Source organism: Aspergillus chevalieri, chromosome 4, assembly GCF_016861735.1.
Source record: "Aspergillus chevalieri M1 DNA, chromosome 4, nearly complete sequence".
Taxonomy (NCBI): domain Eukaryota; kingdom Fungi; phylum Ascomycota; class Eurotiomycetes; order Eurotiales; family Aspergillaceae; genus Aspergillus; species Aspergillus chevalieri.
Genome location: NC_057365.1, coordinates 18,951 through 46,534, shown reverse-complemented (window position 1 = coordinate 46,534; position 27,584 = coordinate 18,951). Strand labels below are relative to the sequence as shown.

General features: G+C 48.5%; 5 protein-coding genes across 5 annotated transcripts; 2 read left to right on the top strand and 3 right to left on the bottom strand.

Moving 5' to 3' along the window:
• Positions 1-32: 32 nt before the first annotated feature.
• On the bottom strand, positions 33-614 carry ACHE_40013S (uncharacterized protein; the record flags this gene model as incomplete). The annotated part of the gene is made up of 1 exon (XM_043278165.1): positions 33-614. One exon carries the CDS (start codon positions 612-614, stop codon positions 33-35), a length of 582 nt encoding a protein of 193 aa, XP_043135971.1.
• Positions 615-1,307: 693 nt separating this feature from the next.
• On the bottom strand, positions 1,308-2,098 carry ACHE_40012S (fungal specific transcription factor domain-containing protein; the record flags this gene model as incomplete). Its single annotated transcript, XM_043278163.1, has 2 exons — positions 1,308-1,463; positions 1,535-2,098. The coding sequence occupies 2 exons, from the start codon at positions 2,096-2,098 to the stop codon at positions 1,308-1,310; spliced, it is 720 nt and encodes a 239-aa protein (XP_043135970.1).
• A 5,178-nt stretch (positions 2,099-7,276) lies between these two features.
• ACHE_40011A (glycosyltransferase) lies at positions 7,277-10,181 on the top strand (the record flags this gene model as incomplete). The annotated part of the gene is made up of 7 exons (XM_043278162.1): positions 7,277-7,388; positions 7,459-8,038; positions 8,088-8,324; positions 8,380-9,144; positions 9,198-9,726; positions 9,777-9,903; positions 9,964-10,181. The coding sequence occupies 7 exons, from the start codon at positions 7,277-7,279 to the stop codon at positions 10,179-10,181; spliced, it is 2,568 nt and encodes an 855-aa protein (XP_043135969.1).
• Positions 10,182-12,644: 2,463 nt separating this feature from the next.
• Positions 12,645-13,881, bottom strand: ACHE_40010S (uncharacterized protein; the record flags this gene model as incomplete). Its single annotated transcript, XM_043278161.1, has 4 exons — positions 12,645-12,710; positions 12,780-13,276; positions 13,338-13,524; positions 13,597-13,881. The coding sequence occupies 4 exons, from the start codon at positions 13,879-13,881 to the stop codon at positions 12,645-12,647; spliced, it is 1,035 nt and encodes a 344-aa protein (XP_043135968.1).
• Positions 13,882-18,290: 4,409 nt separating this feature from the next.
• Positions 18,291-25,626, top strand: TOR1_1 (phosphatidylinositol kinase- protein kinase tor1; the record flags this gene model as incomplete). The annotated part of the gene is made up of 4 exons (XM_043278160.1): positions 18,291-18,417; positions 18,494-19,445; positions 19,500-25,182; positions 25,237-25,626. The coding sequence occupies 4 exons, from the start codon at positions 18,291-18,293 to the stop codon at positions 25,624-25,626; spliced, it is 7,152 nt and encodes a 2,383-aa protein (XP_043135967.1).
• Between the last annotated feature and the right edge of the window lie 1,958 nt (positions 25,627-27,584).

Here is a 27,584-nt window from a genome sequence, read left to right as displayed (position 1 = left end):
AGAGATGCCATCACCAACAGGTTCATTATTTACTATTCAGCAGGAGACCGTGACTTGTCCACCTCACCGGAATCGGAAATGTCCAGAGTGTCCCATTTTTCCAGGAACTTGTCGAGTTCGACTTCATCAGTCTGGAATGATCCGATTGAAACAGCAAAGTTTGGATACGAGCTGCTAAGTTCTCGTCGATCTTTCGGGCCCCAACTTTGTTTTTCAAAGTCCGAGAAGAGCACATCAGTCTCGGAAGGCAAGGACACTTCCATCTTTCGCGCCGTGACCTGAACAGCCCGTAGCATACCTTTTCCTAAAACCCAACGTCGCGACGCCACCTTCGCAGCAACACTGAGGCTGGCGAATGCCTCCCGATTCATTGGGTCGTTTAAATCCTCCAGCAATGTAAACAGTGAGACAGTGATCCACTGAATATACGTCACCACGAAAAGATCTAAACCCCAGGATGACCGATGAATATCTACCAGTTTGGCAATTTGCCGTGCGGACTGTAAGCACGTATCTGCCGCGAACCTATGGAATTCCGAATTCAGAGAATCTTTGTCGTCCGCTATATTTTTGGCAAACCCGAAGACCATGATCGTAATGGTGTAGTAATACATGCTGCGATATTGACATTAACCCATGGTTCACTAGCCAGGTTATTCGAAACATACTGTAAGCACAATGCTTGAGGAAGAACACAACTGTCGGGAACGACTTTAATACACAACGGTATCCTCCGCTCCCAGTCCAATAGGCGCCGATGAATGTCTTCCACAATGGCTTTGATTGCGTCAAAATGGGGCTTCTCTGGATTACCAAAGACTGCTTGGCACCAGTCGCTAACAAGAATCGACAAGTCACACAGGCTGTTGAAATGACATAGGAAGTGTGCCGGGAGGCTGTCTCGCTGTGATGGATAAGGACACCACGAATCAATTTCATCGTGCCTTCCTTGTGGACAAGGTCGATTCGGAGTATCGATCAGTGGTGGTTTATGATAAGCCATGGCAGTTGTTCTAGCATTCGTTAGCATTTATCCCTCGCTCAAGTATTCAGTGTTTTCTATACGTTGTGATGATATACAATCCCCAAAGGGTGATGTCGGTGACTCGCCCCAAATCAAGATCTCGGCTGGTGGCGTTCGGTCGAGCTTTGGGGGTATTGCGGTCTAAGTCCTTGGCAGAGAATACCAACTGCCCTTGATATAGCCAGCCACGTCGGTCTTTCCCCATAGTAAACGCGCTGTGAGGTTTTGCTGTTAGCGCCGGTGGACGAATACCGAAATGGCATAAGAGTAGGAGAGTTGATATTCACCACATTGAAAGCACTTCTAGCCCTTGTACTGTAGCGATGCTCATATGTCCCTCTTCCATCTCGAGGCATTTCTTCGCTTCGTTGTAGAAGTGAACTCCTGCCGTGCCCGAGTCGTCCGGATCGGTGTATGCTTCCGCATAATCAGAGTAAGGCTACCTTGATGGATCTGGTCAGAAACAACGGTAATCTTTTTATGTGACTCTTCTTGCATCTACCAACTTACGCATCCAGCGGCCAAAATAGCATTAACGAGAAATGGCGAGCAAAATTGAGATTTCACGTTCCCACCCTTCATGTCCCTAATGAAGATGTCTCGGTCCATCCAAGGAAAGCATGGATGATACCATGTGAAATACAACGATATGAGATGCGATACCAAACCATCGTCATCTGTGACGGTCGTCCACGGTTTTGCCGGGACTCGGAAAACAGGCTGATCGCAGAGTCGCTTGACATCGAGAACACTCCGACAAGTCTGGGAAGTGGCCTCATGTAGCCGACTAATTTCATCATGGGCCTTGGCGAGTTCAGGCGACTGTGGTCTGCATAGTTGCTCGTTGATATAGGACTTGAGCTCGGTTAGAGAGGCGTTACTACGGATCAGGTTCAGAAGCGCGGAGATGCGAGTGTCGCCACTATCGCGTAGGGTCTCCACCAGCCGTATTAGGAGCTCCCGGTCATCCTCGAGGCTATCTAGTTTGCGCTTCAGTGTAGAACGGCGCCGGTTATCACTATGTTCGTCGATGACACAATCGGCCTGTGTTCTACAGCAATTACCACACGGCATTACTCCATCGCACTAGAAGAGACGTTTTAATACCGTTGCCTCAAGATATTTCCAGTTAGTGGGACCAAGCACAAACCTTTAGCCTTCTAACCCGACACAGGGAACAGGCAGTCGAGACCCGATGTATACCAGCATTTCCCTTTTTCCACCGCGATCCTGGCGCTGAGGACCGAGGACTTTGACCAGGGTCCATCTACACGGTGTTTGCCTCGATGAGAACCAGGATAGTCGCTTGAAAACAGGTGCCGTTGAAGAAACCAGGATTTGCTACACCGGGATTTGAAAATGAAAAGGAATGTCAACGACAGTTGCTCATGTCCCGAGTCAGGTATTGTCAACTGCAGTGCCTAGTTTGTAGACCGCTGTATGCCCTCCAAATGAGGGGGTATAAACATCATTTTGGTATCATATGGAATCTAATTCTCCACGCTATAAAACGGTATAAAATCTGATATGAATATCTGGCATATAGGGGGTCCAATTAATGGATGAAGTTTGGGGCGGTTTTTGTGTTGGTGTGGCGCCAAGACCGCCGACTGCGGGTAGCCTATGCCCATTTTGGTAGACTGGCAGCCTGAGGCCCCAAACTCTGCCCGCTGAGCGCCTGACTGCTGAGGCAGTAATTCGCTGTAGTTAGTTAACGTAATCGGTAAACGAGCTGGACATGTAAGCGAGCTGGACACCAACCCCCGCCTATAAATTGTAAATGCATTTGTATCAACCAAAACGGCATTAAATTAAGGAAATTAGCTAATTAGGTCTAACTGGACATGCATTTCTCTTATGTCCCTCATTTCCACAGGCTCCGCACCTTGGTAAAGCCCTTGTTCGCAGCTGTAAAGGTGGTGAAGGCCTTCTTGGCTGAGGGGGGGGAGGTGCTTCAATTGCTTCTTCTGGCTGTGTGACTAGCTCACGAAGCTCCAAAACTGACAAGCCTTCTTCATGAGGTATCTGCCTTTTAGACTGAGTGCGCTTTTGCTTCTGCTTCTCATTGGCAGCACGTAATTCAGTGTTTTCCTTTGCTAAAATTGTAGCACTTTGTATTGCGAGTTGGCAGCCTTTTACTAGCTGATTAAGTGCACGATGTGTTGGGCTTGGTGGGCTTTGTGAGCGCTGTCTAAGTAGCCTTTTAATTGATGAAGCTTGTCGACGTAGTTGCTTAAGCATTTGAGGAGTTTTTGGTGTGAAATTGCGGCTTGATTCGCTACCCCAGCTCACTGGGGGGGTTGGTGTGCGAAGACGAATATTTAGCTTTGAAAGCACTCTGTCAGGATTGAATGGTACTAAGCCAGCAGCTGCAAAGCTATTTCTAATGGTTTCAGGCTTGAATGTTTCAAATCGTGCGTGTGGGTAAGCCTCAAGGAAGTCGAACTTGTCAATATGGTTGATCCTAAGACGCATTTTGGTTTCAACAAGCCGGCCATATGATCGCTTTAACACTGAAAAACAGCCGATATCAAGAGGTTGTAAAAGATGTGATGAATGTGCAGGCATACAGATTGGAATAATATCATTTTGGCTGCATAATTCATCAAATTTTGGTGTCAAATGACTACCATGACCGTCAAGTATCAAAAGCTGATATTTCCCTTTCATATGAGTAATCGTTGATGGGATAAAGAGCTTTTGAAGCCATTGAAGTCCAATTTCATCAGAAGTCCAGCCATTTGGGCTTACTTCAAATCGCCAATCATCCAGAAGACCATCAGACCAAGCCTCAATGAAAACCTTACCTTTGAAAATCACACACAGCGGCAAGGCCCAACCTGAGACATTTATACATTCAATAACAGTCACCCACTCGTGATTCCCAGGTTGTAAGAGTGATCGTTGACCATAGTATTCAGCCCTTGTAATGACTTTTGCAGTGGTTGCTAAACCCATTGCAAAACCAGTCTCATCAAAGTTGTAAATATCATCCAGGCTGATGCCATATTGAAGTATTGTTTTTTGCACAAGATTAAACCACTCTGATAATCTTTGGGTCTTCACATTTTGCGCGCTCATAATTGTAGCGTCTCGAAAATCGGGTTGAAAGCTCAGGATGCCTTTTCACAAAGTTATAGACCCATTTTTCCCCAACTGTTTGAACCGGGGTAGTTCCACGTGCTGCCAGAAGAATATTCGCGATTTATTGTACAGTAGTAGGTCGGGGTGCTGCTCCACGATCATCAAGTGAGAGAATCCATCTTTGAAGCGATTCCTCTTCAATTTCTGTCAATTTATGGTTATTGGCGCGTAATTCGGAGCGATTTATCGTTCCACGAAGGCGCGTGGAGAGAGTTGACTTCGGTACATTGAATCGGCGTGCTGCTTCACGAATTGAGGGAATTTCTTGCCTCCTAATAGCCTGAATAGCTAACAAGATCCTACCCTCTTGCTCTACTAAATTTCTAGAGCTTCGAGCGTGATTTGGTGGCATGGTGGGTGTTTAAAGTAGAAGGTTCTAATTCATGGACGCGATTTGGGTGGGGTGTCCAGCTCGCTTACATGTCCAGCTCGTTTACCGATTACGTTAGTTAACTATGCATGAGACACAGCCCATAAATCCGCACTGCCCCTGTCGCGCCCAAGGCTTTCCGGATCTGAGCACTCCGCGGTTCACTTGCAATTGAACTTTTGCTAATACGAAACAAGTCGAAGCGGAAGAACACAGCCCTCTCAGGAAGCGCAATCAATGGAATAAATGGTACATTACCGTGTTCGTATATCATAGAGTGACGGCGGCAGCTCGCCTTGCTCGGGAAAGATTCGTAGTTCTGAATATGTACTGCAAGAAAAGCATTCAACAATGTCATGAATCGTCCATCTTCATGCTTTACAATTTACTGCTCTCAACCTAGCTGGTTTACACTGCTTGCATCGTGAACGTTGTTTCCGTCCGCTATCTCGTCTGGTGTATCCATCTCCAAGCTACAAAATAATCATGACCCAACCCGACCCCTGGCCTGGCGTTGATCAAGGTCCTCATCTACATCTATCTCTAGAAAATGAATGGATCGATTCACAGGTGGAAGTAAATACATCATATTGAATTGATATCAAGATCTACTGAAACCATTACATGAAATGGACGGGCACTGATCAATGATATAGACTCACATGAGTAATGCGTGTTCTCAACAGGCTTCAATGACAATGAAATCAAGAGTGTGGGTTGTTCATGGATGGCTCTGGGTAGCAACTCCGAAAGGCTATTGCATTACCATCTACGGCCTTAACGTTGTCGCTTGGGGCGGGATGCTGTTTCTGCTGATGTGCAATGCAGCCCCTGCGATGTGCCACCCTACCTGCGACAGCTTATATTCTTCACGCCGTATCTGGATTGAAATCACATCACAAATTCTCAACGGGGTATTCTGTGTGCCGGGGTTTGGACTCATCCCGTGGAGGTTTAGGAATCTATACTGGTGGTGCTGCTAGCGGTTGGGGAATCACCAGAAGAGCCTCCCCGGTATCAAACGCTTGGCCGGCGTCTATGAAGCGTGGTATTGTTTACCTATTAACTACAACCTGTGGTTGCCGTGGCGATATCTGTGAGTGCCAACGGGCAAAATCTGCTTCGACAAAGACACTTAACGACTCACTGACTGGTTTGCCGGCACCGGCGACACCATCATGGAAAGTTGATTCCGTCGTGTGGTGTAATACTTGGAACACTATCTTCCAGGGATGCCTGGCAGGTGTCATGTGGGGGATTAACAGATTCACGTATATTGCGCAGGTCAAGCCAGACTTTCTGTCCGACCTTGTATTCAGGCGCAGCATTCCTTTGGCGATTGGCATAATCTTCTTGTCTTTGTTGGGCGACAGAAAGCTCTGTTGTGGCAATGTCAAGAACTCCTTTTAGCTTGGCTGCAATTCGTTCGCCTCATTCCTGCATGGTACCCGGATCTGGTGCTGAAAGGTTGATTTCAACATCCTCTTCTAATTGGAAGGATTCGACGTGATAGCCATGGTCGAGGAAGAATCGGCTGATACCAGTAGAGTATTACAGACCTCGTCGTGTCAGACGTGATGATGCGGGAAGTCAAGGCAGAATGATTGGATAATGGTTGATGATGGATATGCAGGAAGCGACAGGGATCAAGTTGATATCCGAACAGGTCACTCGATATGGTATATGGTATACGGCATGGTATACAGGATGGTATATCGTATACGGTATACGGTATACGGTATATACCATGGCACATTAAATGGTGTACAGACCAAAGGGTATATAAGGGTGCTCATTCATGAACTTAGCTTAGTTCTTCGCGATCAATTCAATCCTTCAGCATTGGTTAACTTCTAGTTTCTGACTCGTCCGCACTTAACCAACAACCCAGTAGACGTACTCGGTTGGCCTTGTTTCTCTATTCGTTACCTTTACCGTTTCTACTTGTTGATTATCTTACGGAGCCTGGAAGGGGCGATATACCCATCGACGCATACGACTTACTGAACCGGACCCGGAGGGGCATTGAGCATACGATTATCTGGAAGACACTTAGGGTAAGTGTCCTGTCTCGAAATATAACTAACTAGAACCCTAATGCCTAAGTCGTTGGTGGGCCCGCCAAGTGGGTAGATATTATTCCAAGTCATTGGATAAAGTATTGCCTCCACAGACCCACCTGCCGGATCTATTCGGAGGTAGGCATGTGTGCCGAGCCCGGCTTCTTTTGGAAAAGGCTGGCAAGTGAGCCACGGCTGAAACTAGAAAGTCTGAGGCACCGGAGAACATTCAAAATCAGTAACCACTTATTAATAGTCGGGATATTCGATTCGAGAAGGCTGGGCCACTGAACTCATCATCAAAGTCCGAACGATCTAGGCAAGCGATTAGTGATCGGGGCCCCGGATTCTTCGGCACTACAGTACCGCCACAATATTGGTTAAAGATTCAGCAAAATCATGGGGATCCGGGATAGATTACCTAAGTCAAAAAATGAAAAGATGGAATGATGTGGATACTATGACTGTAGTTTGACGACTGAATGTAGTTTAGCGGTAATCCTCGTTCGACATAGCCCAAACCCGCGGTGTGGTGACATCTTGCGTCATGCCTCAGCCGATCCATGACAGGGCAGCACCATTAGCGTTATTATGATAAGTATTGCATTTTCAAACCAGCTCTTTACGCCCGGGATGTAATCTACAGAAGGCACAGATTGGGAAGATCACGTCGCAAACATGGGAGACGTTGCTGCATCTAATATTCCACTGGCTCTTCATTCACCACCAGAATATTGGCAGCCACATGGCCACTATGCTGATGGCCTTAATTCAATGGCACATGTGACTGGTATGACATACGCTCTGTCTTGGCTAAACCTGCAAGATTGAATGCCGCTAAATACTCCCCTTTCCCGCAGATAATGGTCGTGTAGAAATTGCGCTCAACGCAGACGATGCGCAGGTAGGCAGCCTACTAAGTGCTCTCCAGCGTCAGCCAAACCGTCGTTCCTCGGAGAAGAAGAAAGGAGGGACTCAATTTCCGCTCCGCCTTAACGTGGTTATCCATGTCGTCGGTTCGCGCGGTGACGTCCAACCGTTCATAGCACTAGGCCGAGCAATGCGGGAACATGGACATCGTGTGAGGCTGGCGACACACCTCGTGTTCCGAGACTTTGTCAAGGAGAACGGATTGGAGTTTTTCAATATCGGCGGCGACCCAGCCGAGCTGATGTCCTTCATGGTCAATAATCCGAAGTTGTTCCCAAGGATGAAAACCCTTCTTCAAGGGACCATCGGAAGACGCCGAAAAGAGCTCCGGACGATGATAAGCGGATGTTGGCGGTCTTGCTTTGAGGTTGGTGAGGGCGTTGACATAACCAGCGATGAGGGCATAACTACGCCGCCGTTTGTGGCTGACACGATCATTGCAAATCCTCCGAGTTTTGCACATTTCCATTGTGCGCAGAAGATGGGAGTTCCTCTGCATTTGATGTTTACGTTGGTCGCTCCCTGATGAGTCTTCTTAAACAGGCATTGATAGTGCTAGGATGCCATGTTCTCCTACCCAGGCATTTCCGCATCCATTGTCGAATATTCACCTTCGCGATATGAAACGTTCTATCGCCAATTTCGCCTCCTATGGTCTTACTGAGATACTCGTCTGGCAGGGGGTAGGTGACTTGGTTAATCGGTTTCGCCGCTTTGAGCTGGGCTTGGAGCAGCTGGATGCCATGAGCGCGCCGAGTTTGCTTCACCGGCTCCATGTTCCCTTTACGTATTTCTGGTGGGTACGTTGCCATCTCGGCGGAGGAAAGGAACTTCTAACCGGGTATCATTAGGTCCCCTTCGTTGCTCCCGAAGCCAGACGACTGGCATGAACACATTAATGTAACAGGCTTCAACTTTCTCGCTGCAGACCCCGGCTACACCCCTGCACGGGATCTAGCCGAGTTCCTTGATGCAGGTCCCCCGCCTCTGTATATCGGATTTGGCTCCATCGTAGTGGATGATCCGGACGCCCTTACGCGGACTATCCTGGACGCGGTCGAAATGACAGGCCAGCGGGCCCTTATCTCAAAAGGATGGGGTGGTCTCGGAGCCGACAAAATAAATCGGCGCGATGTGTTCTTCGTGGGTAACTGCCCACATGACTGGCTATTCCCACGAGTCTCGCTCGTGGTTCACCACGGCGGGGCCGGAACAACAGCTACCGGATTAGCCTCGGGTCGACCGACTATCGTTGTCCCCTTCTTTGGTGACCAGCTTTTCTGGGGCGGTTTAGTGGCGCAGAATGGCGCGGGTCCATCGCCAATACCCAACCGGGACCTGACCTCCAATCGATTGGCTAGTGCCATTCATTTCTGTTTGAAGCAGGAAACCGTCAAGAAAGCACAGAAGCTTGGTGAGAATATTCGAGCGGAGGATGGTGTCCGCACTGCGCTGGAAAGTTTCCACCAGCGGTTGGATGTCCATCGTCTTCAATGTGCGTTGTGTCCCAACCGTCCAGCTGTTTGGCGGATCAGGAGAACGAAGGTACTACTCAGTGCCTTTGCGGCTACTGTTCTCGTCGAGGAAAAGAAGCTTAACCCCAAAAATGTGAAATTGTAAGCGGCATGCCTTGGACGTTGACAAGTGGTAGCTGAAGTAACGATAACAGATACCGCTCACAACACTATGACACGAACTATGGCTGTCTAGGAACCGAGGCTTTCACGGGTGCCATGAGCAATTTTCTCACAGGGCTTGTCGATATGCCCGTAAATGCAGTGCAGAATTTATCCCAGCCGGCCTCGGACCGCTTCGCCTTTAACTACAACCTGCCTTCGCGTATTCAGACACCGGCCATCTTAGACTTAGACGTGGACTTGCCGGCGGGATCTTCTCGGTCGGTAGGTACACAAAACGACAATTGGATGTCCACATCTACTCTTTCGTCTGGGGCGACGACCCAGTCCCAGGTGGGCACGCCGTCGATGGTACTGAAAAGGAATCCGTTGCAGAAGGCAGCGGCGAATGCAAGCTATATGGCTCGTCGGGTCCTAAATTGGGGTATAGAAGTACCCATGGGCCTTGCCTTGATGTTTTCACAAGGCCTCCACAATACACCGCGTTTATACCACGACCGGACTGTGCGGGATACACCCGAGGTCACTGGGTTTAAGTCTGGGTTTGTTGCAGCTGGGAAGGTGGGCGATATCTGTATTCTTTGGAACTTGATAAGTGCTGACCACCCCAGGAATTTGGATATAGCTCATATGATGGAATCACCGGCGTAGTGACTCAACCCAGCCAGGGTTGGAAAGATGGGGGATTTAGCGGAGTGGCTAGAGGATTGGGAGGCTTAATCCTCAAACCTCAAGCTGGTAGGTGCTGCACCTGATCTTTCCGCTGGAAGACTGACTGACAGAGCTCTGGAATTGCAGGGATGTGGGGATTACTCGGTTACCCATTGTGTGGAATTCATCGAGAGATAGAGCGCTCATATGGTGCAGACAGAGAGGACTACGTCGTGAAGTCGCGGATCCAACAGGGGCTGGCGGAATCGAATGTTGCTTCGCCGAAGGAGAGGGCAGCCGTGTTGGAGAAATGGAGCGTTTATGAGGGAGGAGTCCACAGTAAAAACGAAACGCACGCTCGATGACGGCGCCACGCACACATTCCTGAAACAACCCGTGTGTCCCGGGGCCTAAGGTAAGTAGACGAATATCCGGGGAAATTCTAATACAACAATCTTTTCTTATATTTAGCAGGTATTGATGGACGATCAAATTATGTGGAATGGACTGTTCTTTATCATTGACTGATGTTTGGCACTATTAGATGTATATACATGGAAGAAATGCGTATAGCAAACACGCCACACAAATAGGAAGGGTGAGTAGAATGATGATTGTGAAACCGTATTCTCCGGCCAGAGAACAAAGTGTGAGGGACGACATGGTTAATAATATCGAAATTAAGAAACCTGTTTCCCGAGGTCCGCAATCAAAGTGGCCGTGAAGCAACCGTGGCATCACCGGCTTACACACGTGAAACCCAACACATACGACATCCCTCGTCCACAACATGCAGAAAATCGCCAATGGCCATCGTTGCCATTGCAGGTGTTCAGTTTCGCTTAGTTACCAGAAAGGTGGCTCTACTCCCAGTGATACCACAGGGTGGCCTGATTACGGGACAAATTCGTTTGAGCGTTTGAGAAGCAGGAGTGGGACGTGGAAGAAGTGCTTGCTTCACGCATATCTCGGCGTTGGTTGCAGTATCAGGTGAAGTGGATAGAATTTGATGAGGATCGGACGTGGTGCCCAGCAACCAATTTCAAAGGTTCTCCACATCGTATATGTGACTACCACCAACGGTACCCAGATCGGCCAGGACCACCTCGCCGACTACAGGAATGGCTTAAGGCCTGGGAAGAAGGAGTTGATGAGATTGAGGACCACCCTGATGATAACATGCCCACATAGAGTCTGAGGACAGACTCCGCCTAAGAAGGGGGGTTATGTGACGGCTCAGCTCAGCTCAGTGCCTTTATTGACATTCACCGTCAACATGGCAAACAATCAAGGCCACACAAAACTATATAAGACTTCTTTGGGTAAATAGACTCCTCTTCTTTTCTTTTCTTCTTCAGATTCGATATTCTCGTCGATGGCTACAATAGTTCAGATAGGAATATCATTTCGTTATTATCTACTATTCCGAGCTCGTGACAGAACGGGGTTGTCAAATTCAGGTTGTGAAGTTGATTTGGAGGGTTCTACTCCTCGGTTAGATGATAGTGATAGCCAAGCGATGTTACGATAAAGGATCACTGCCCAACAATACCGGGCTCATTCCCACAAAGAAAGACCTACTTATGTTCAAAACGTACCAAAGCTGAACGGCGAGTCTTCAGGATAGCCAGCATTGTAATTAGAGGAAAATTTTGCCGAGGGACCAGCTCTATAACACAGTACCTCCATGCATCTCAGTTTAGGGTTGTTTTATATTGCGCCTTTTATGACTGATAGTCGTATTCTTGAAGGTCATAAAGTGCTCTACCATGCAGGGGTTATTCCAACCTCTTGAGTCTCCAATCCATCTCTTTTTGGCTACTCTACAAGAGAGGAGCCCGGCGGGAGTGAAGTGGCATCGAAAGGCTGTAGAGCAGAGCATACAGCTTGCCCAGAAGGCTGAACGGTGGTTGTCGTGTTTGAGCTAGATTCAATAGTTTCACGCATCAGCTGACCTGCGGTGAGAGAGGAACCACTCTCCTTTTTCTCTTTTTTGAGACGTGTGTAGAGCTGGCAAATTGCAGACGAGAAATTTATGACGGCCTACAGGTTGAGCTATCGGAGAAGACCAACAGCTATTGCGAATTTGTAAGGAGGTTTTGCTTCTAATCAACCTGCCTCAATGGCTGTAGGTGCTGATAGTTTGTTTGTCCTTAACTCCCAGATATTTTCTCTGGAAAAGATTCTATGACTTCGCCACACTAGTTGCCGTGTTGCGCATATCTGCTTCCCCTCCGGATCCGCTTCCCAAACTTGTAGAGGAAAAACGGATATGGTAAGAAGAGCACAGTCAAACACCCGAGCAATGTGCAGGCCCAACCCACTTCCAGGTTATGAAACATTGCACTTGCAAATAGCGGAAAAGCACCGCCAAAGGAGGATCGTAAGAAATCATTTCCCGCAAGAACTGAGGCTGCATACCTCGGGTACGCGTCTGCTTCGTAGCAGAAGATGCTGTTAAAGATGAGACAACCCCCAATAGAAAAGGGCATTGAAGCGATGATAGGCACGATCCAATGGATGCTCACGAAGTTTCCAGTCCACCCAAACCAGAACAGTGATATCGGCAGACACAGCGCTCCAAAACACGCTGGTGGAAGATGTTCTTCTGGGGAAAGATAGCCGTTCTGGTCAATATGCTTGGATTGCCACCGATATTTCCAATAAAAGTACCCCGGAATAGCGATGCAAATAGCCGCCACCAGAATTCCCAGGAACGTCAGCCCGTTTTGTCCGGGATTGAAGCTATTTTTTTCTTCAAAGACGATCGGAAAGGCCTCAAAAAAAAATATACAGGATGCCGTAGATGAGGGCGATATATAGGTTCATCAGAAAGACGACGGTTCGAGAAAGCAGAGTTCAATTGGACGGATGAGTGCTTCGATGAGAACGTCCTATATAGTCTATTAGTCTCCGTCTTCCTCTACTGGAGGTAACAAGTCGATTCTGCCCGACAGGCTTACCTTGGAAGACACACCAGCAATCTCAATCTCCGCCCTAGACGCATACTTCTGATCACCCGTGATCCGGCGAACCCGCCGTGCACGGCGACTGATGATGCTTGGGGCAAATGTCTCGGGCAAGAAGAAGAAGAGAACGAAAAGCGCAAGGCCAGATATCCAAAGCAACTCCCAGATAGTCCATGTCCAACCTTCGGCGGAAAATGCAAACCCCCCCACCAGAGGGCCTAGCACGGGAGCGGAAATGGCAAAGCATCCCCAAATTGCAATCATATAGTCGCGGACTCGAGGGTCCCAGATATCCCCCATAGATGCGCCTCCGGTCGCAAGGACAGGTGAGCCAAGGAAGCCGGTCAAGAATCGAAATGCTAAGAGCATGCCGATGTTCTTCGCGTAGATCACTGCGAATTGAAAGAAAACGAAGATCACCAGTGTGACAACATACACAGGGCTTCGGCCCACGGCAGGAAGTTCTGAGAGGGGTGCCCAAATCATGGGTCCTCGAGTATTCCGTCAGCGGTGGCTAGGATCAGTGAGTCTAATAAGAAGCATACGACTCACCCAGCCCGTATCCGAGCACGAATAATGTCAGTCCAAGTACAGCAACTTCTCTACTCACATGAAATTGCTCCGACACACCTGGAATCCCTGGCGTGTAGATAGCAGAGCCAATATAGATAGAGAATGTGAGAAGCCAGATGAGTAAACTGACAAAGATCTTTTTGTCAGTACTCCAATTTTGAGGATTCTAGGACCATCAGCCGGAATCCTCACCATACAGTCCTAGAAAGGATACACATATTGGGGATCGGTGTCTTACCTCACTATCATTCGGCCCTCCCCAACTGATTATCTCCGGTATTTTACCTCGCGGCCCACGGCGGCTCCGGGACGAAGCTTGCGACATGACCGCGTATAATCCATACGTCTGGAGGAGTCCCTCATCATTACTCTCTGTAGATTCTTCGGGTTGTCCAGTCTCCGAGGTTTGGAGGTATGTATACCAAGCAGAATCATCCATTTCTTCCGGGTACTGTAAGAGGCTTCCACCGCTCAAGAGGCGGAGTAGCTTGCCGAAAGCCGAGTCGCGAATTGTCTCAATCATATGGTAGATTTTGAGCCCTCCCTACTGCAGAATTCAATAGGTTAAACCTGTTCCTTGACACCAAGGTAACTATTGCAATGCGCATAGAGTCGCAAGAGATGAAGCTTTATTCATTACCTTTTCACAAACTGTATTCTGATGTCATAGCTTATAACAAAGTGGTGTACGTCACTTGTAGGCCCTAGCAGACCCGCACATGGATCCTAGGTTCTGAACTTCTGGACCCAATACTAGAACCCCGGAGTTAAGCCCGTACCCGAACCGCAAGTTCTCGCCAGGAACCCGAAACCGCGCCAGGCTCTGGTTTCGGCGTAATTGTGTTAAGAGATGTAGGGTTGAGACAGCGTGATGAGCGCACTGCGGACTAATATGTGGCATTCCATAAGAGAGCACAGACTAATCGCTGGTATGCGGAAGTTCGCCCACCAGCATCGTGAAGGGTCTTCATCATGGTCACATGGCTGGTAACTACTAACGTAACTGACCACCGAGCTGGCCAGCTGGCCACATCCGCAACTACCCACCATTTGTATTTTGCTATTTTATCCACAACCACGATTATGGCCGATAATTCAAAAGAAGAGCGCATCAAACTAGCTGTAAAAGCTTATAAAAAAGGCCTTTTTTCATCAAGAAATGCAGCAGCCAAGGCATATGATGTACCTCTCTCTACCTTCAAGACCCGAGTCAATGGAACCACATGCCGCAAGGAATCTATTGCCAATGGCCGAAAATTGACGCCTACTGAAGAAAAAACACTTTCATCATGGATCATTGATATGGGCCAGCGTGGCCTACCACTACAAATCTCTACTGTACGCTATTTGGCACAGTTGTTACTGTCCGCACGGCTATCCTCTCAGACTGCCTATGTTGGCGAGCATTGGATGACTCGGTATATTCAACGCCGTAAGGAACTCTCTTCCAAATATAGCCGAAAATACGACTATCAGCGTGCCAAATGTGAAGATCCAGAGCTTGTTATGGGGTCGTATAAGTGCTTTTACAATGCTATTGAAAAATACGGAATTCTCGAGCAACATATCTACAATATGGATGAAACTGGATTTCAGATGGGCATGACATCCACGGCCAAAGTTATATGTGGCTCAGAGACTCGGGCAAGTAATGCCAAAGCCATACAGCCTGGGAATCGCGAATGGGTAACTGCCATCATTGCCGTAAATGCAGCTGGATGGGCCTTGCCTCCCCAGATTATCCTGGCTGCAGAAAACCATCAATCTCAATGGTATCATGCTGTTCCAAAGGACTATACGATCAGTGTCAGCAGGAATGGCTGGACGATGATGGATTAGGCCTGGAGTGGCTTCAAATTGTCTTTGAGCCACATACAGCCTCCCGTACATTAGGGAGATATCGCATGTTGATTTTGGATGGCCATAGCAGCCATGCCACTGCAGAATTCGACAGATTTTGTACAGAAAGGAATATTATTCCTTTATATATGCCTCCGCATCCATCTCATCTTCTTCAGCCATTGGATGTTGGCTGCTTTTCGCCATTGAAACGCTTATATGGCGAAAGAATCACCAAGAAGATGCAGAAGGGAATCAACGTTGTGGATAAAACAGAATTCCTCTATATATACCCTACCATCCATTACCAAGCTCTATCATCATCAAATATTCGAAGCAGCTTTGCAGCAACTGGCCTGGTCCCATTTTCACCTGAGCGAGTCCTTTCAAAGCTTCATATACCATATAAAACACCGACGCCGCCTTCATCACATAGCAATCAATCCTTTGGTGCAGGAAAGACACCATCACTCCAGCGGATATAAACCAGCTTGAGGCCCAAAAGAAGCGAATAAATCACCTCCAAAGTCATCACGTGTCCCCATCAACTATGCAGGAGGCAATGGGAAAGGTCATGAGAGGGGCGGAGATGACAATGCAGAATGCCATCCTACTACGGCACGAAGTCCACCAGCTTCGCGTGGAAAACCGGCATCAAAAACAGAGAAGAGCAGCTCCTAGGGCCTTTATACAGACTGGAGGGAGCCTGACAGGTGCTAAAGGACTACAAAAAGTCCAAGAACAGGAGGCTATAGTAGAGGAAGCATACCACCCAGTTTCCAGGCGGCGTAAGCCACCAACCTGCAGCACATGTGGTAAAATAGGCCACAATCGGCTAAAATGTCCTGAGAAATAGTCTATTGTTTCCATGGATAATATATATCAATTTTGTGGGGAGAAAGGCTTCAAAATCAGTGTATAGTACGATTCGGCGGCAGGCGGCGGGCCAGCTTGTCACGAGCTCAGAATACTAGATAATAACGAAATGATATTCCTATCTAAACTATTGTAGCCATCTGTGACGGCTCACATATGATAGCTCACATGGCGGTTCATGTGACGGCTCAGCTCAGTGCTTTCATGAACATTCATTGTCAACATGGCAAACAATGCCATGAAAGCAATCGAGACAAACAGCTGCTTAGCGAGGCCACACACAACCATATATAAGGCTTCTTTGTGTAAATATATCCTTCTTCTTTTCTTTTCTTTTCTTCTTCAGATTCGATATTCTCGTCGATGGCTACAATAGTCTAGATAGGAATTCAGTTCGTTATTATCTACTATTCCGAGCCCGTGACACTTTTCATATCTACGATCAGCTCCTATATATTAATCAAGCCACTTTCTTTATATCGTACGCTTATATAAAGTAGTTATAACAGTTTAGTATAATCAGACTTTATTAAACTCTTAGATTTATATACGAAAATAGTGATATGATAGAAATATTTAAGATACTGTCTTGCTAGGTGAAGTACATGAGTGCTGTATACAATGAATATATATCTCTGCAATCAAAGGGCATTTGTAAATTTGGTAATAACCCATAGTTAAGAGATGGTATTCAAAACGATGGTATTTTATCGAGCTAAGTCAGCAAGTTATGTATTAGTTTTATGCAACTTGGCATAGAGTGTCACGGATGGCCCCGTGACCCCGCCCCGCTGATTTTTGGGGCGCCCCGTCGGGGCGGGCTGGGGGCCCCGCCCCATCAGCTGCCCAAACTAACCATGGTTGGAATAGTGCGATATTTGATAGACGTATTGGGTATAGCACGGAGAATCTCGGGGTTTTGGGGCAGAACCCACCCCAACCCACCGGGGTTTTGGGGCGGGCAGCATCATGGCTCACCCCGCCCCAAAGCCCGCTGGGGCGGGACATTGCCTGCCAAAGCCCGCCCCGCCCCGCCCCGAGTGACACTCTAGTCTTGGCAGCCAAATGGGCATTTCGTGAACCGCCCATGGGCCTGAAATCCGGCCCAAACCCGGCCCAAAGCCAGGTCTACACCTGACCCCGCACTGACAAGAGTGATCTGTATGCAGTTGAATCAATCTTTGATAATCTTTGGATCCTCGCATTTTGCACGCTGATGATTATATCTTCGAGAGAATCGGCTTTTAAGCTGGTCATGGCGTTTGATGAAGTTATAGACCCATTTATCTCCAACAGTTGTAGTGGTTGTATGACCGCGCTTGGAGAGTAAAATATCAGCCATCTCTTGAACATGAGCTGGTCGGGGAGCTGCTCCACGCTGATCTAGAGATAGTATCCATCATACAAGCGATTCCTCTTCATTTTGTGTCAATTTATGGGAGTTGGCGCGTTGCTCGGCTCGAAAAGTGTGTCACAGGCTGCGCCTGTAGAATAAATAATATGTTATCCAGAGGAATGATCGGAGTGGTTATCTGACTACCTACCCCGCATAACGTACTTTTGTATATAAAAGGTTGTCCGATCGGACATCTGTTCTTCTCTTCTTCAACGAAACCTCTTGTATGATAGCTAGTTACTTAGCGCTGCGGGCTTAGCCCATAACAAAGTGTGTCCATTCAATCGCCGGTTGGAGTGTTGTACGGGGCACATTATAAAGACGGGCTGCTTCACAAATATTGTGAATTTCTTCTTACCTGATAGCTGAGATAGCTAATAAGATCCTTCCTTCTTGCTCAATTGAGTTTCTTGATTTAGGAGGCATTTTTGATGGTATGGTTGTGGTTTGAACTGCTTGATTTATTATCGGCGCGTAAAATCGCGGGAGGTGGCCCGCTCGCTTACCGAATACGTTAGAAGGACTGGTAGGGATATATTGCCCAAGCATAATAATAATGCAAATAGTATCAAGAATGGTATAATTTATTTATATTTATGTTTATCTTATTATAATTTTCTATATTTTCCCTTGGCAGTGAATGCCCCAAGCCAACGACCGACCATCTGACCTGGCCCGTGCACTCTCTTCCGGACTGACTTCCAACCTCACCACCTCCAAGTGACCAGTTCAACCCACCATCTGCTTTTTCCTCTTCTTATGCTCAGCTTGCCCAAGAGGTTGAAGCTTCAAATGTCCATCCTGGCGGGTGGTCCGCAATCATGGCGCAAGCAGGTCCTATCAGGGACGTCACTTCACGGCTCTTCGTCGAACTGAAGTCGAAGAATGAGGAGGCACGAGTGAGAGCTGCATACGATCTCTATGATAACGTCCTTGCCATCTCAAGAGGTGCTTACTCTTTTGATCTTCTCTGTTTTTGATTGCTGTATCCCCTGCTGACACTTGGATTTTCCTTGTTTTGCAGACTGGTCCCCCGAAAAGTTCCTCGAGTTCTACAATGCTGTCAGTCAACGTATTGCGCAGCTCGTCGTCACGGGCAGCGACACCAACGAAAGAATCGGCGGTTTGCTCGCTCTCGACCGTCTAATCGATTTCGATGGCGTCGACGCCGCTCAGAAAACGGTTCGATTCGCCAGCTATCTGCGCAGCGCGCTTAGAAGCAACGATACCCTGGTGCTGGCGTATGCGGCCAGGGCGTTGGGCCGTTTAGCCAAGCCAGGCGGAGCTCTCACCGCGGAGTTGGTCGAGAGTGAAATCCAGTCGGCTCTGGAGTGGCTTCAGTCTGAACGACAGGAAAGCAGACGTTTCGCGGCAATACTTGTGATGCGGGAACTGGCGAAAGGCTCGCCGACTCTTCTCTATGGCTTTGTTCCGCAGATTTTCGAGCTCATCTGGGTCCCCCTGCGGGACCCCAAGGTGCTTACCCGGGAGACGGCGGCGGAAGCAGTCAGTGAGTGCTTCGAGATTATCGCGGCGCGAGACATACAGGTCCGACAGTTGTGGTTTGCACGAATCTACGAAGAGGCGTTGCTGGGGCTGAAGTCGAACCATGTGGACTGGATTCATGGGTCGCTTTTGGTCCTCAAAGAGCTTCTGCTGAAGGGTGCCATGTTCATGAATGATCACTACCGAAATGCGTGCGAAATCGTTCTCCGTCTCAAGGATCATCGTGATCCTAAAATCCGCACCCAAGTCGTCTTGACGATCCCCATCCTTGCATCCTACGCCCCCGTTGACTTTACCGAAATTTACCTCCATCGATTCATGATTTACCTACAAGCACAGCTCAAACGGGATAAGGAACGGAATTCAGCGTTCATTGCTATTGGAAAGATTGCCAATGCGGTCGGGGTGGCAATCGCGCAGTACCTCGATGGAATCATCATATACATTCGAGAGGGACTGGCCATGAAAGCGTAGGCTCAGATCCTCCACCCAAAGTATTGTCTCAAGTCCGCTAACAATCACAGACGTAACCGATCTGCGGTCAATGAAGCACCGATGTTTGAATGTATCAGCATGCTGTCACTCGGTGTCGGACAAGCGCTTAGCAAATACATGGAAGCATTGCTTGACCCAATCTTTGCATGTGGGTTGAGCGAGTCACTGACACAAGCCCTTGTGGACATGGCCCATTATATCCCACCCATTAAGCCCACAATCCAAGAGAAGCTGCTGGACATGCTGAGTATCATCCTCTATGGAACGCCGTTTAGGCCTCTTGGATGCCCGGAAAATAGACTTCCACCTATGCCCTCATTTGCAAAGGACTTTGCTCCCCAAGAGCTGCACTCCGACTCAGACATTGCTCTGGCTCTCCATACCTTGGGAAGCTTTGATTTCTCTGGCCACATCCTGAATGAATTCGTGCGGGATGTCGCCATTAACTACGTGGAGAATGACAACCCGGAAATCCGGAAAGCCTCTGCGCTCACTTGCTACCAACTATTTGTCCACGACCCCATCATCAACCAAACCAGCAGTCATTCAATCCAGGTCGTTAGTGAGGTGATTGACAAGCTCCTAACTGTTGGCATTGGGGATCCTGACCCAGAAATCCGGCGTACCGTGTTATGGTCGTTGGACCGGAAATTTGACCGTCATCTGGCGAGGCCTGAGAACATCCGGTGTTTATTCTTGGCCGTCAACGATGAGACATTCTCTGTTAGAGAAGCTGCGATTTGTATCATCGGACGGCTTTCCAGCGTCAATCCGGCTTATGTTTTCCCACCATTGCGGAAGCTGCTTGTCGACCTCTTAACCGGCCTTGGGTTTGCCAGTACAGCTCGCCAAAAGGAAGAGAGTGCCCAGCTAATCAGCCTGTTTGTCTCAAATGCAACGAAACTGATTAGGTCGTATGTCGACCCTATGGTGACTACTCTGCTTCCCAAGGCGACGGATGCCAACCCGGGAGTTGCCTCGACAACGTTGAAAGCAGTAGGTGAACTTGCGAACGTCGGAGGAGGTGAAATGAACCATTACCTGCCACAGCTGATGCCGATTATCTTGGATTCACTCCAAGATCTATCTTCACATGCAAAGCGGGAATCGGCGTTGCGAATGCTTGGTCAATTAGCCAGGAACTCTGGCTACGTGATAGACCCATATATCGAGTATCCTCATCTCCTCGCTGTACTCATCAATATCATCAAGACGGAACAGACTGGGTCTCTCCGTAAGGAGACTATCAAACTCCTGGGAATCCTTGGTGCCCTTGATCCATACAAGTATCAGCAAATCAGCGAAGATGCGCCAGGCATCCATCACATCAACGAGGTGCAGCAGGTTTCCGATGTTGCCCTGATCATGCAAGGACTCACGCCGTCTAATGAAGAGTACTATCCCACGGTTGCTATCAATACCCTCATGCAGAACATCCTGCAGGAGAATTCTCTGTCTCAGTATCATTCTGCGGTCATTGATGCAATTGTTACCATCTTCAAGACCCTGGGATTGAAATGTGTTCCCTTCCTGGGGCAGATTATCCCTGGCTTCATAGCAGTCATCAGAGGATCCCCCCATAGCCGTCTGGAATCATATTTCAACCAAATGGCCATTTTGGTTAACATTGTACGGCAACATATCCGTGCCTTCCTACCAGGAATCATTGATGTTATTCATGATTTCTGGGAAACATCCTACCCAGTACAGGCTACGATTCTGTCTCTCATGGAGGCCATTGCATTTTCCTTGGAAGGCGAGTTCAAAAAATATCTCGCTAGCCTTGTCCCACCCATGTTGGATACCCTCGATAATGACAGCACGCCGCGTCGTCAGCCGTCAGAGAGAATTCTCCATTCCTTCTTGATCTTTGGATCGAGCGGGGAAGAGTATATGCATTTGATTGTTCCGTCCATTGTCCGCCTGTTTGACGGGACTCAGAATCCACCAAGTATCCGAAAGTCTGCTATTGAAAGCCTTACAAAACTCTCGCATCAGGTCAATGTTTCTGACTTCGCCTCTCTGATATTTCATTCGTTGTCCCGAGTTGTTGGTGGCAGTGAACGTTCCTTGCGCCAACCTGCAATGGACTGTATTTGCGCTCTCATATTCCAGCTCGGACAGGACTTTACTCATTATATCCATCTTCTCAATAAGGTTTTGAAGACTAACCAGATCACCCATGTCAACTACCAGATCCTGGTGACAAAATTGCAAAAGGGAGACCCTCTCCCGCAAGATCTGAACCCTGATGAGAACTACGCGACCCTAGAAGATGACACAAGTTTCGCTGAAATCGACCAAAAGAAAATGGTGGTTAACCAGCAGCATCTCAAGAATGCCTGGGATGCATCTCAGAAGTCGACACGCGAGGACTGGCAGGAATGGATCCGTCGTTTCAGTGTTGAACTTCTAAAGGAGTCGCCTTCCTCTGCACTCCGCGCGTGCGCCAGTTTGGCCGGTATATACCAGCCACTCGCAAGAGATCTGTTCAACGCTGCCTTCATGTCGTGTTGGACCGAGTTGTATGACCAATACCAAGAAGAGTTGGTCTGGTCGATTGAGAAGGCACTCACCTCTCCGAACATTCCACCTGAGATCCTTCAAATTCTTCTCAATCTCGCCGAGTTCATGGAACATGATGACAAGGCGCTGCCGATTGATATTCGTACATTAGGTAAGTATGCTGCGAAATGCCATGCATTCGCAAAGGCTCTCCATTACAAGGAACTTGAATTTGAACAAGATCAGAATTCAGCAGCAGTGGAGGCACTGATCACCATCAACAACCAATTGCAGCAGTCTGACGCTGCCATCGGTATCCTCCGCAAAGCCCAAGCTTACCGTGATGTGGAGCTCAAGGAGACCTGGTTCGAAAAACTCCAGCGATGGGAGGAAGCTCTTGCTGCCTACAAACGACGGGAAAGGATTGACCCTGATTCATTTGGGGTTACGATGGGCAAGATGCGGTGTTTGCATGCTCTTGGAGAGTGGAAGGTGTTGTCAGACCTTGCCCAAGAAAAGTGGAACCAAGCGTCCCTTGAAAATCGGAGAGCCATTGCTCCTCTGGCTGCTGCCGCCGCTTGGGGTCGGGGACAATGGGAACTGATGGACTCGTATCTGGGTGTCATGAAGGAGCAGTCTCCAGATCGATCATTCTTTGGCGCTATCCTTGCGATTCATCGGAACCAGTTCGACGAAGCGACCATGTACATCGAGAAGGCACAGAACGGCCTGGACATGGAACTTTCGGCCTTGCTTGGAGAGTCGTATAACCGTGCCTATAACGTTGTGGTTCGCGTCCAGATGCTGGCCGAACTTGAGGAAATCATAATGTACAAGCAGAACATCGGCGATCCTGAGAAGCAGGATGCCATGCGCCACACCTGGAACAAACGGTTGCTTGGGTGTCAGCAGAATGTCGAAGTGTGGCAACGCATGCTTAAAGTTAGGGCGCTTGTCACTTCGCCCTGTGAGAATCTTGATATGTGGATCAAATTCGCCAACCTTTGCCGCAAATCCAACCGTATGGGTCTTGCAGAACGCTCTCTTCAATCACTGGAGACGGTTGTTTCTGACGGCAACGGCACCCGCGCTATTGCTCCTCCTGAAGTCACTTACGCTCGATTGAAGTTCAGCTGGGCGATGGGCCGCCAGCGCGACTCTCTAACAATGTTGAGAGAGTTCAATGCGAACTTGACGGAAGACTTTACGCGTTTCAATGCTTTCCTGGTATCGCAAATAGATCATGCAGTTAACGGTGTGAATGGCATCATAGACGCGAATCATGCGGATATTGTTGGTCTCCGTGAACGAGTTGGTGATGTGAACAAACTCAGGCGACTGCTTGCAAAGAGCTATCTCAGACAAGGAGAATGGCAGACGGCCTTGCAACGCGGTGAGTGGAGGCCAGAACTCGTTCGTGAGGTGTTGAATGCCTACTCTGCCGCAACCAAATACAACTGTGATTCGTACAAGGCGTGGCATTCCTGGGCACTGGCGAACTTTGAGGTTGTTACTACCATTGCTAGCCAGGCCAACCGGGAGGGACAGCCACCCGTCATGGTTCCCCAGCATATTGTGACAGAGCATGTGATCCCTGCTATCCATGGCTTCCTACGGTCCATTGCGTTGTCATCGACGTCCTCGCTGCAGGACACCTTGCGATTGCTTACTCTTTGGTTTACCCACGGCGGCGACCAGGATGTCAACGGCGTCGTGACAGAAGGGTTCACGGCTGTGAACATTGACACTTGGCTCGCGGTTACTCCGCAACTCATTGCGCGGATCAACCAGCCTAATTTCCGAGTCCGAAGTGCCGTCCATCGACTGCTGGCCGAAGTGGGCAAGACACACCCACAGGCGCTTGTGTATCCATTGACGGTTGCCATGAAATCAAATGTTACCAGACGGTCTCAATCCGCCAGCAATATCATGGACAATATGCGGCAGCATAGCGCAAGATTGGTCGAGCAAGCCGATCTTGTAAGCCACGAACTGATCCGGGTTGCCGGTTTGTGGCACGATCTTTGGCACGAAGGCTTGGAAGAAGCTTCCCGTCTTTACTTTGGCGACCACAATGTGGAGGGAATGTTTGCGACCCTGGCGCCGCTGCATGACATGCTGGATCAGGGTGCTGAGACTCTGCGGGAGGTATCTTTCACGCAGGCCTTTGGACGTGATCTTGCCGAGGCCAAACAATACTGTATGCTTTATCGCGAGACTGAGGAGATTGGTGATCTGAACCAGGCTTGGGATCTGTATTACACCGTGTTCCGGAAGATCAGCCGACAGCTGCCGCAGTTGTCCACACTCGATTTGAAATATGTTTCGCCCAAGCTTAAGGATTGCTCAGATCTTGATCTGGCTGTTCCGGGAACCTACCAGAGCGGTAGGCCCATTATCCGGATCATCAGCTTCGACCCCATTCTACATGTCCTTCAGACCAAGAAGCGGCCAAGACGGATGACGCTGAATGGCAGTGACGGAAGTTCTTACATGTATCTCCTTAAGGGACATGAAGATATCAGACAGGACGAGCGAGTTATGCAATTGTTTGGCCTTGTCAACACGTTGCTTGATAATGACAGTGAGAGTTTCAAGCGTCATCTCTCCGTGCAGCGATTCCCAGCCATTCCGCTCTCGCAGAGTTCTGGTCTCCTGGGATGGGTGTCCAACAGTGACACGTTACATGCACTCATCAAGGAATACCGAGAAAGTCGCCGCATCCTGCTTAACATTGAGCACCGGATCATGCTCCAGATGGCGCCTGACTACGACAATCTCACACTTATGCAAAAGGTCGAGGTCTTTGGATATGCCATGGACAATACGACCGGAAAGGATCTGTATCGCATACTATGGCTCAAGAGTAGAAGCTCAGAAGCCTGGCTTGAGCGGCGGACAAACTACACACGCTCGCTTGGTGTCATGTCCATGGTCGGTTATATTCTCGGACTGGGTGATCGTCACCCGTCTAACTTGCTTCTTGACCGGATTACGGGCAAGGTGGTTCACATTGATTTTGGTGATTGCTTCGAGGTTGCGATGCATCGGGAGAAGTATCCTGAGCGGGTGCCGTTCCGGTTGACTCGGATGTTGACGTTCGCCATGGAGGTCAGTAATATTGAGGGTAGTTATCGGATTACATGTGAGGCAGTGATGCGTGTTCTGAGGGAGAACAAGGATTCGTTGATGGCTGTTTTGGAAGCTGTAGGTTCTTTTTTCTTTTATTTTCCCAGGTGTTCTGGAGCTAATGCGCTATAGTTCATCCACGACCCCCTGATCAACTGGCGTCTGGGAGTCCGCGAAGAACCAGACCGAATACCATTTGCCGCCGAACGACGACAGTCCATGGTTGGCAATCTCAACACGGAACACGGCGTCCAGCCCAGCAACTACTCGCGTCATCGCCGGCCATCGATTCTCGAGGGCGGAATCCTAGATGCCCAAGAAGGCATCCCCAACGAAGCCCGGGAACTCCAGAACGCACGCGCATTGCAGGTTCTCGCCCGCGTCAAGGAGAAGTTGACCGGCCGTGATTTTAGGCTGTACGAGGAACTCAACGTGAGCGACCAGGTGGACAAATTGCTGGCGCAGTCGACGAATGTAGAGAATATCTGCCAGCACTGGATCGGGTGGTGCAGTTTCTGGTGATCGGTGGTTTCGAGGGGCTTCTTTTCTTCTTCTCTACCCTAGTAGCAACCCCATCCAGGGCCCGATCGCTTTTCTCCCACCTTCATTGGTCCGTCGCCGTTCCCGTCCGGGCCCCACCCCGTCCCGTCCCGTCCCGTCCGTCGATCTGTTTGTCGAGCTATTCGGGCTGTCCGGTTATTAAGACGCTGCGAGCCCGCGTTTCCCTTCGTTCCCTTTTCCTTCCTTTCCCCGATATATTTATATATATATATATATATATCTCTCTCTGTATGCGTATATATATATATCTCTCTCTCTGCATGTGTATATATATATCTATATATTATACACATCCACATCCACAAACCCATACCCATACCCATACCCATAAACGGTGAGTGCTCATCGAACCCAATCGAACACCGGCAACAACCTGAAATGAAAGAAGGAAGGAAAGAGAACGAAAGAGGATGGACCTCTTCCTCTGCAACGACACCCACCGAGATATCCCCCTGGCTGGAGCTCACCCGGTGGCCCGAGTTCCTGCGTGGGCATGCCTTCCCAGCAGTAGCCCCGCTGGCTGCGCCACCGGATCCCATGGCTGAGCCCCTTCTGACAGTGTTCAGCGCCAGCGTCGAGCGGCTGATCGAGGCGGCCTACCAGTCCATCAAGACGCGGCTGTCACGAGCTCGGAATAGTAGATAATAACGAACTGAATTCCTATCTAGACTATTGTAGCCATCGACGAGAATATCGAATCTGGAGAAGAAAGAAGAAGAGGAAATCTATCTAGGTAATGAAGAGGTTTAAAGAGGATTGTTGGCGACATGACTGGATGGTGTTTGGGATGTATCATCCAGTGCCGTAGTGTTGAACCGCCATATGAGCTATCATATGTGAGCCGTCACAGCGGCGGATCAACGAGTTTGACCAGGTGAGTCGGCAAGCAAGCGAGAAATATATATATTGGCACTCCCACATGCACTCCCACACCACATGCACGCACGTGCACACCCATATGCCATATGCATGTAGAGAGATATATATATATATATGTGCGTGTGCATGTATGTGTGTATACTATGTATATCGATCTATATCTCTCCATCTGTACATAGATTTGTATAGGCCTGGACATTGTCCTTGGGTATACCCTTGGGTAGACCCAAGTGGTTCTTGGGTATGAATCTCTTACCCAAGTGTTGGGTATGGGTATAAGGTCTGTACCCAAGACCCATCTGGGTATACCCAAGAATTTACCCAAATACCCAACTTTTTACTAATTATAGTAATCCCGTGACTTGCATAATTTATGCAATGGTAGTGGTTTTTTAAGTAACTAAACTAGTAATCTAATAACCAGTAGTCCTGAATATTACCAATGCTCAGGTGAATTCATATTCATAAGTTCATGATAAATATTTCCTTCGATAGACTGATTTCTGAAGAAAGTTCATATTCATTACTGGAAAAATGTCATAAATAAAGCAGTACTATATCAATTCAAAGTCGTCGAATCTCTTTGGTCTCTTTTGAGACCTACTGTCACAACCTGGCTTCTCTCGTGTCGTACCTAGGGTTCTAGTTAGTTGTATTTCGAGACTGAACACTTACCTTAAGTGTTCCCAAGTAGTCGTATGCTCAATGCCCCTTCGGGTCCGATTCGGTATGTCGTATGCGTTGATGGGTATGTCGCCCCCTCCAGGCTCCGTAGTTCAATAGTCGTTGATGGGTATATCGCCCCCTCCAGGCTCCGTAAGATAATCAACAAGTAGGAACGGTAAAGGTAACGAGTAGAGAAACAAGGCCAACCGAGTACGTATACTGGGTTGTTGGTTAAGTGCGGACGAGTCAGAAACTAGAAGGTAACCAATGCTGTAAGACTTGAATTGATCGCGAAGAACTAAGCTAGGTACATGAATGAATGTCCTTATATACCTTTCCTAGTCCAATGGTAGATTCTCCGTTCCTACCATGCT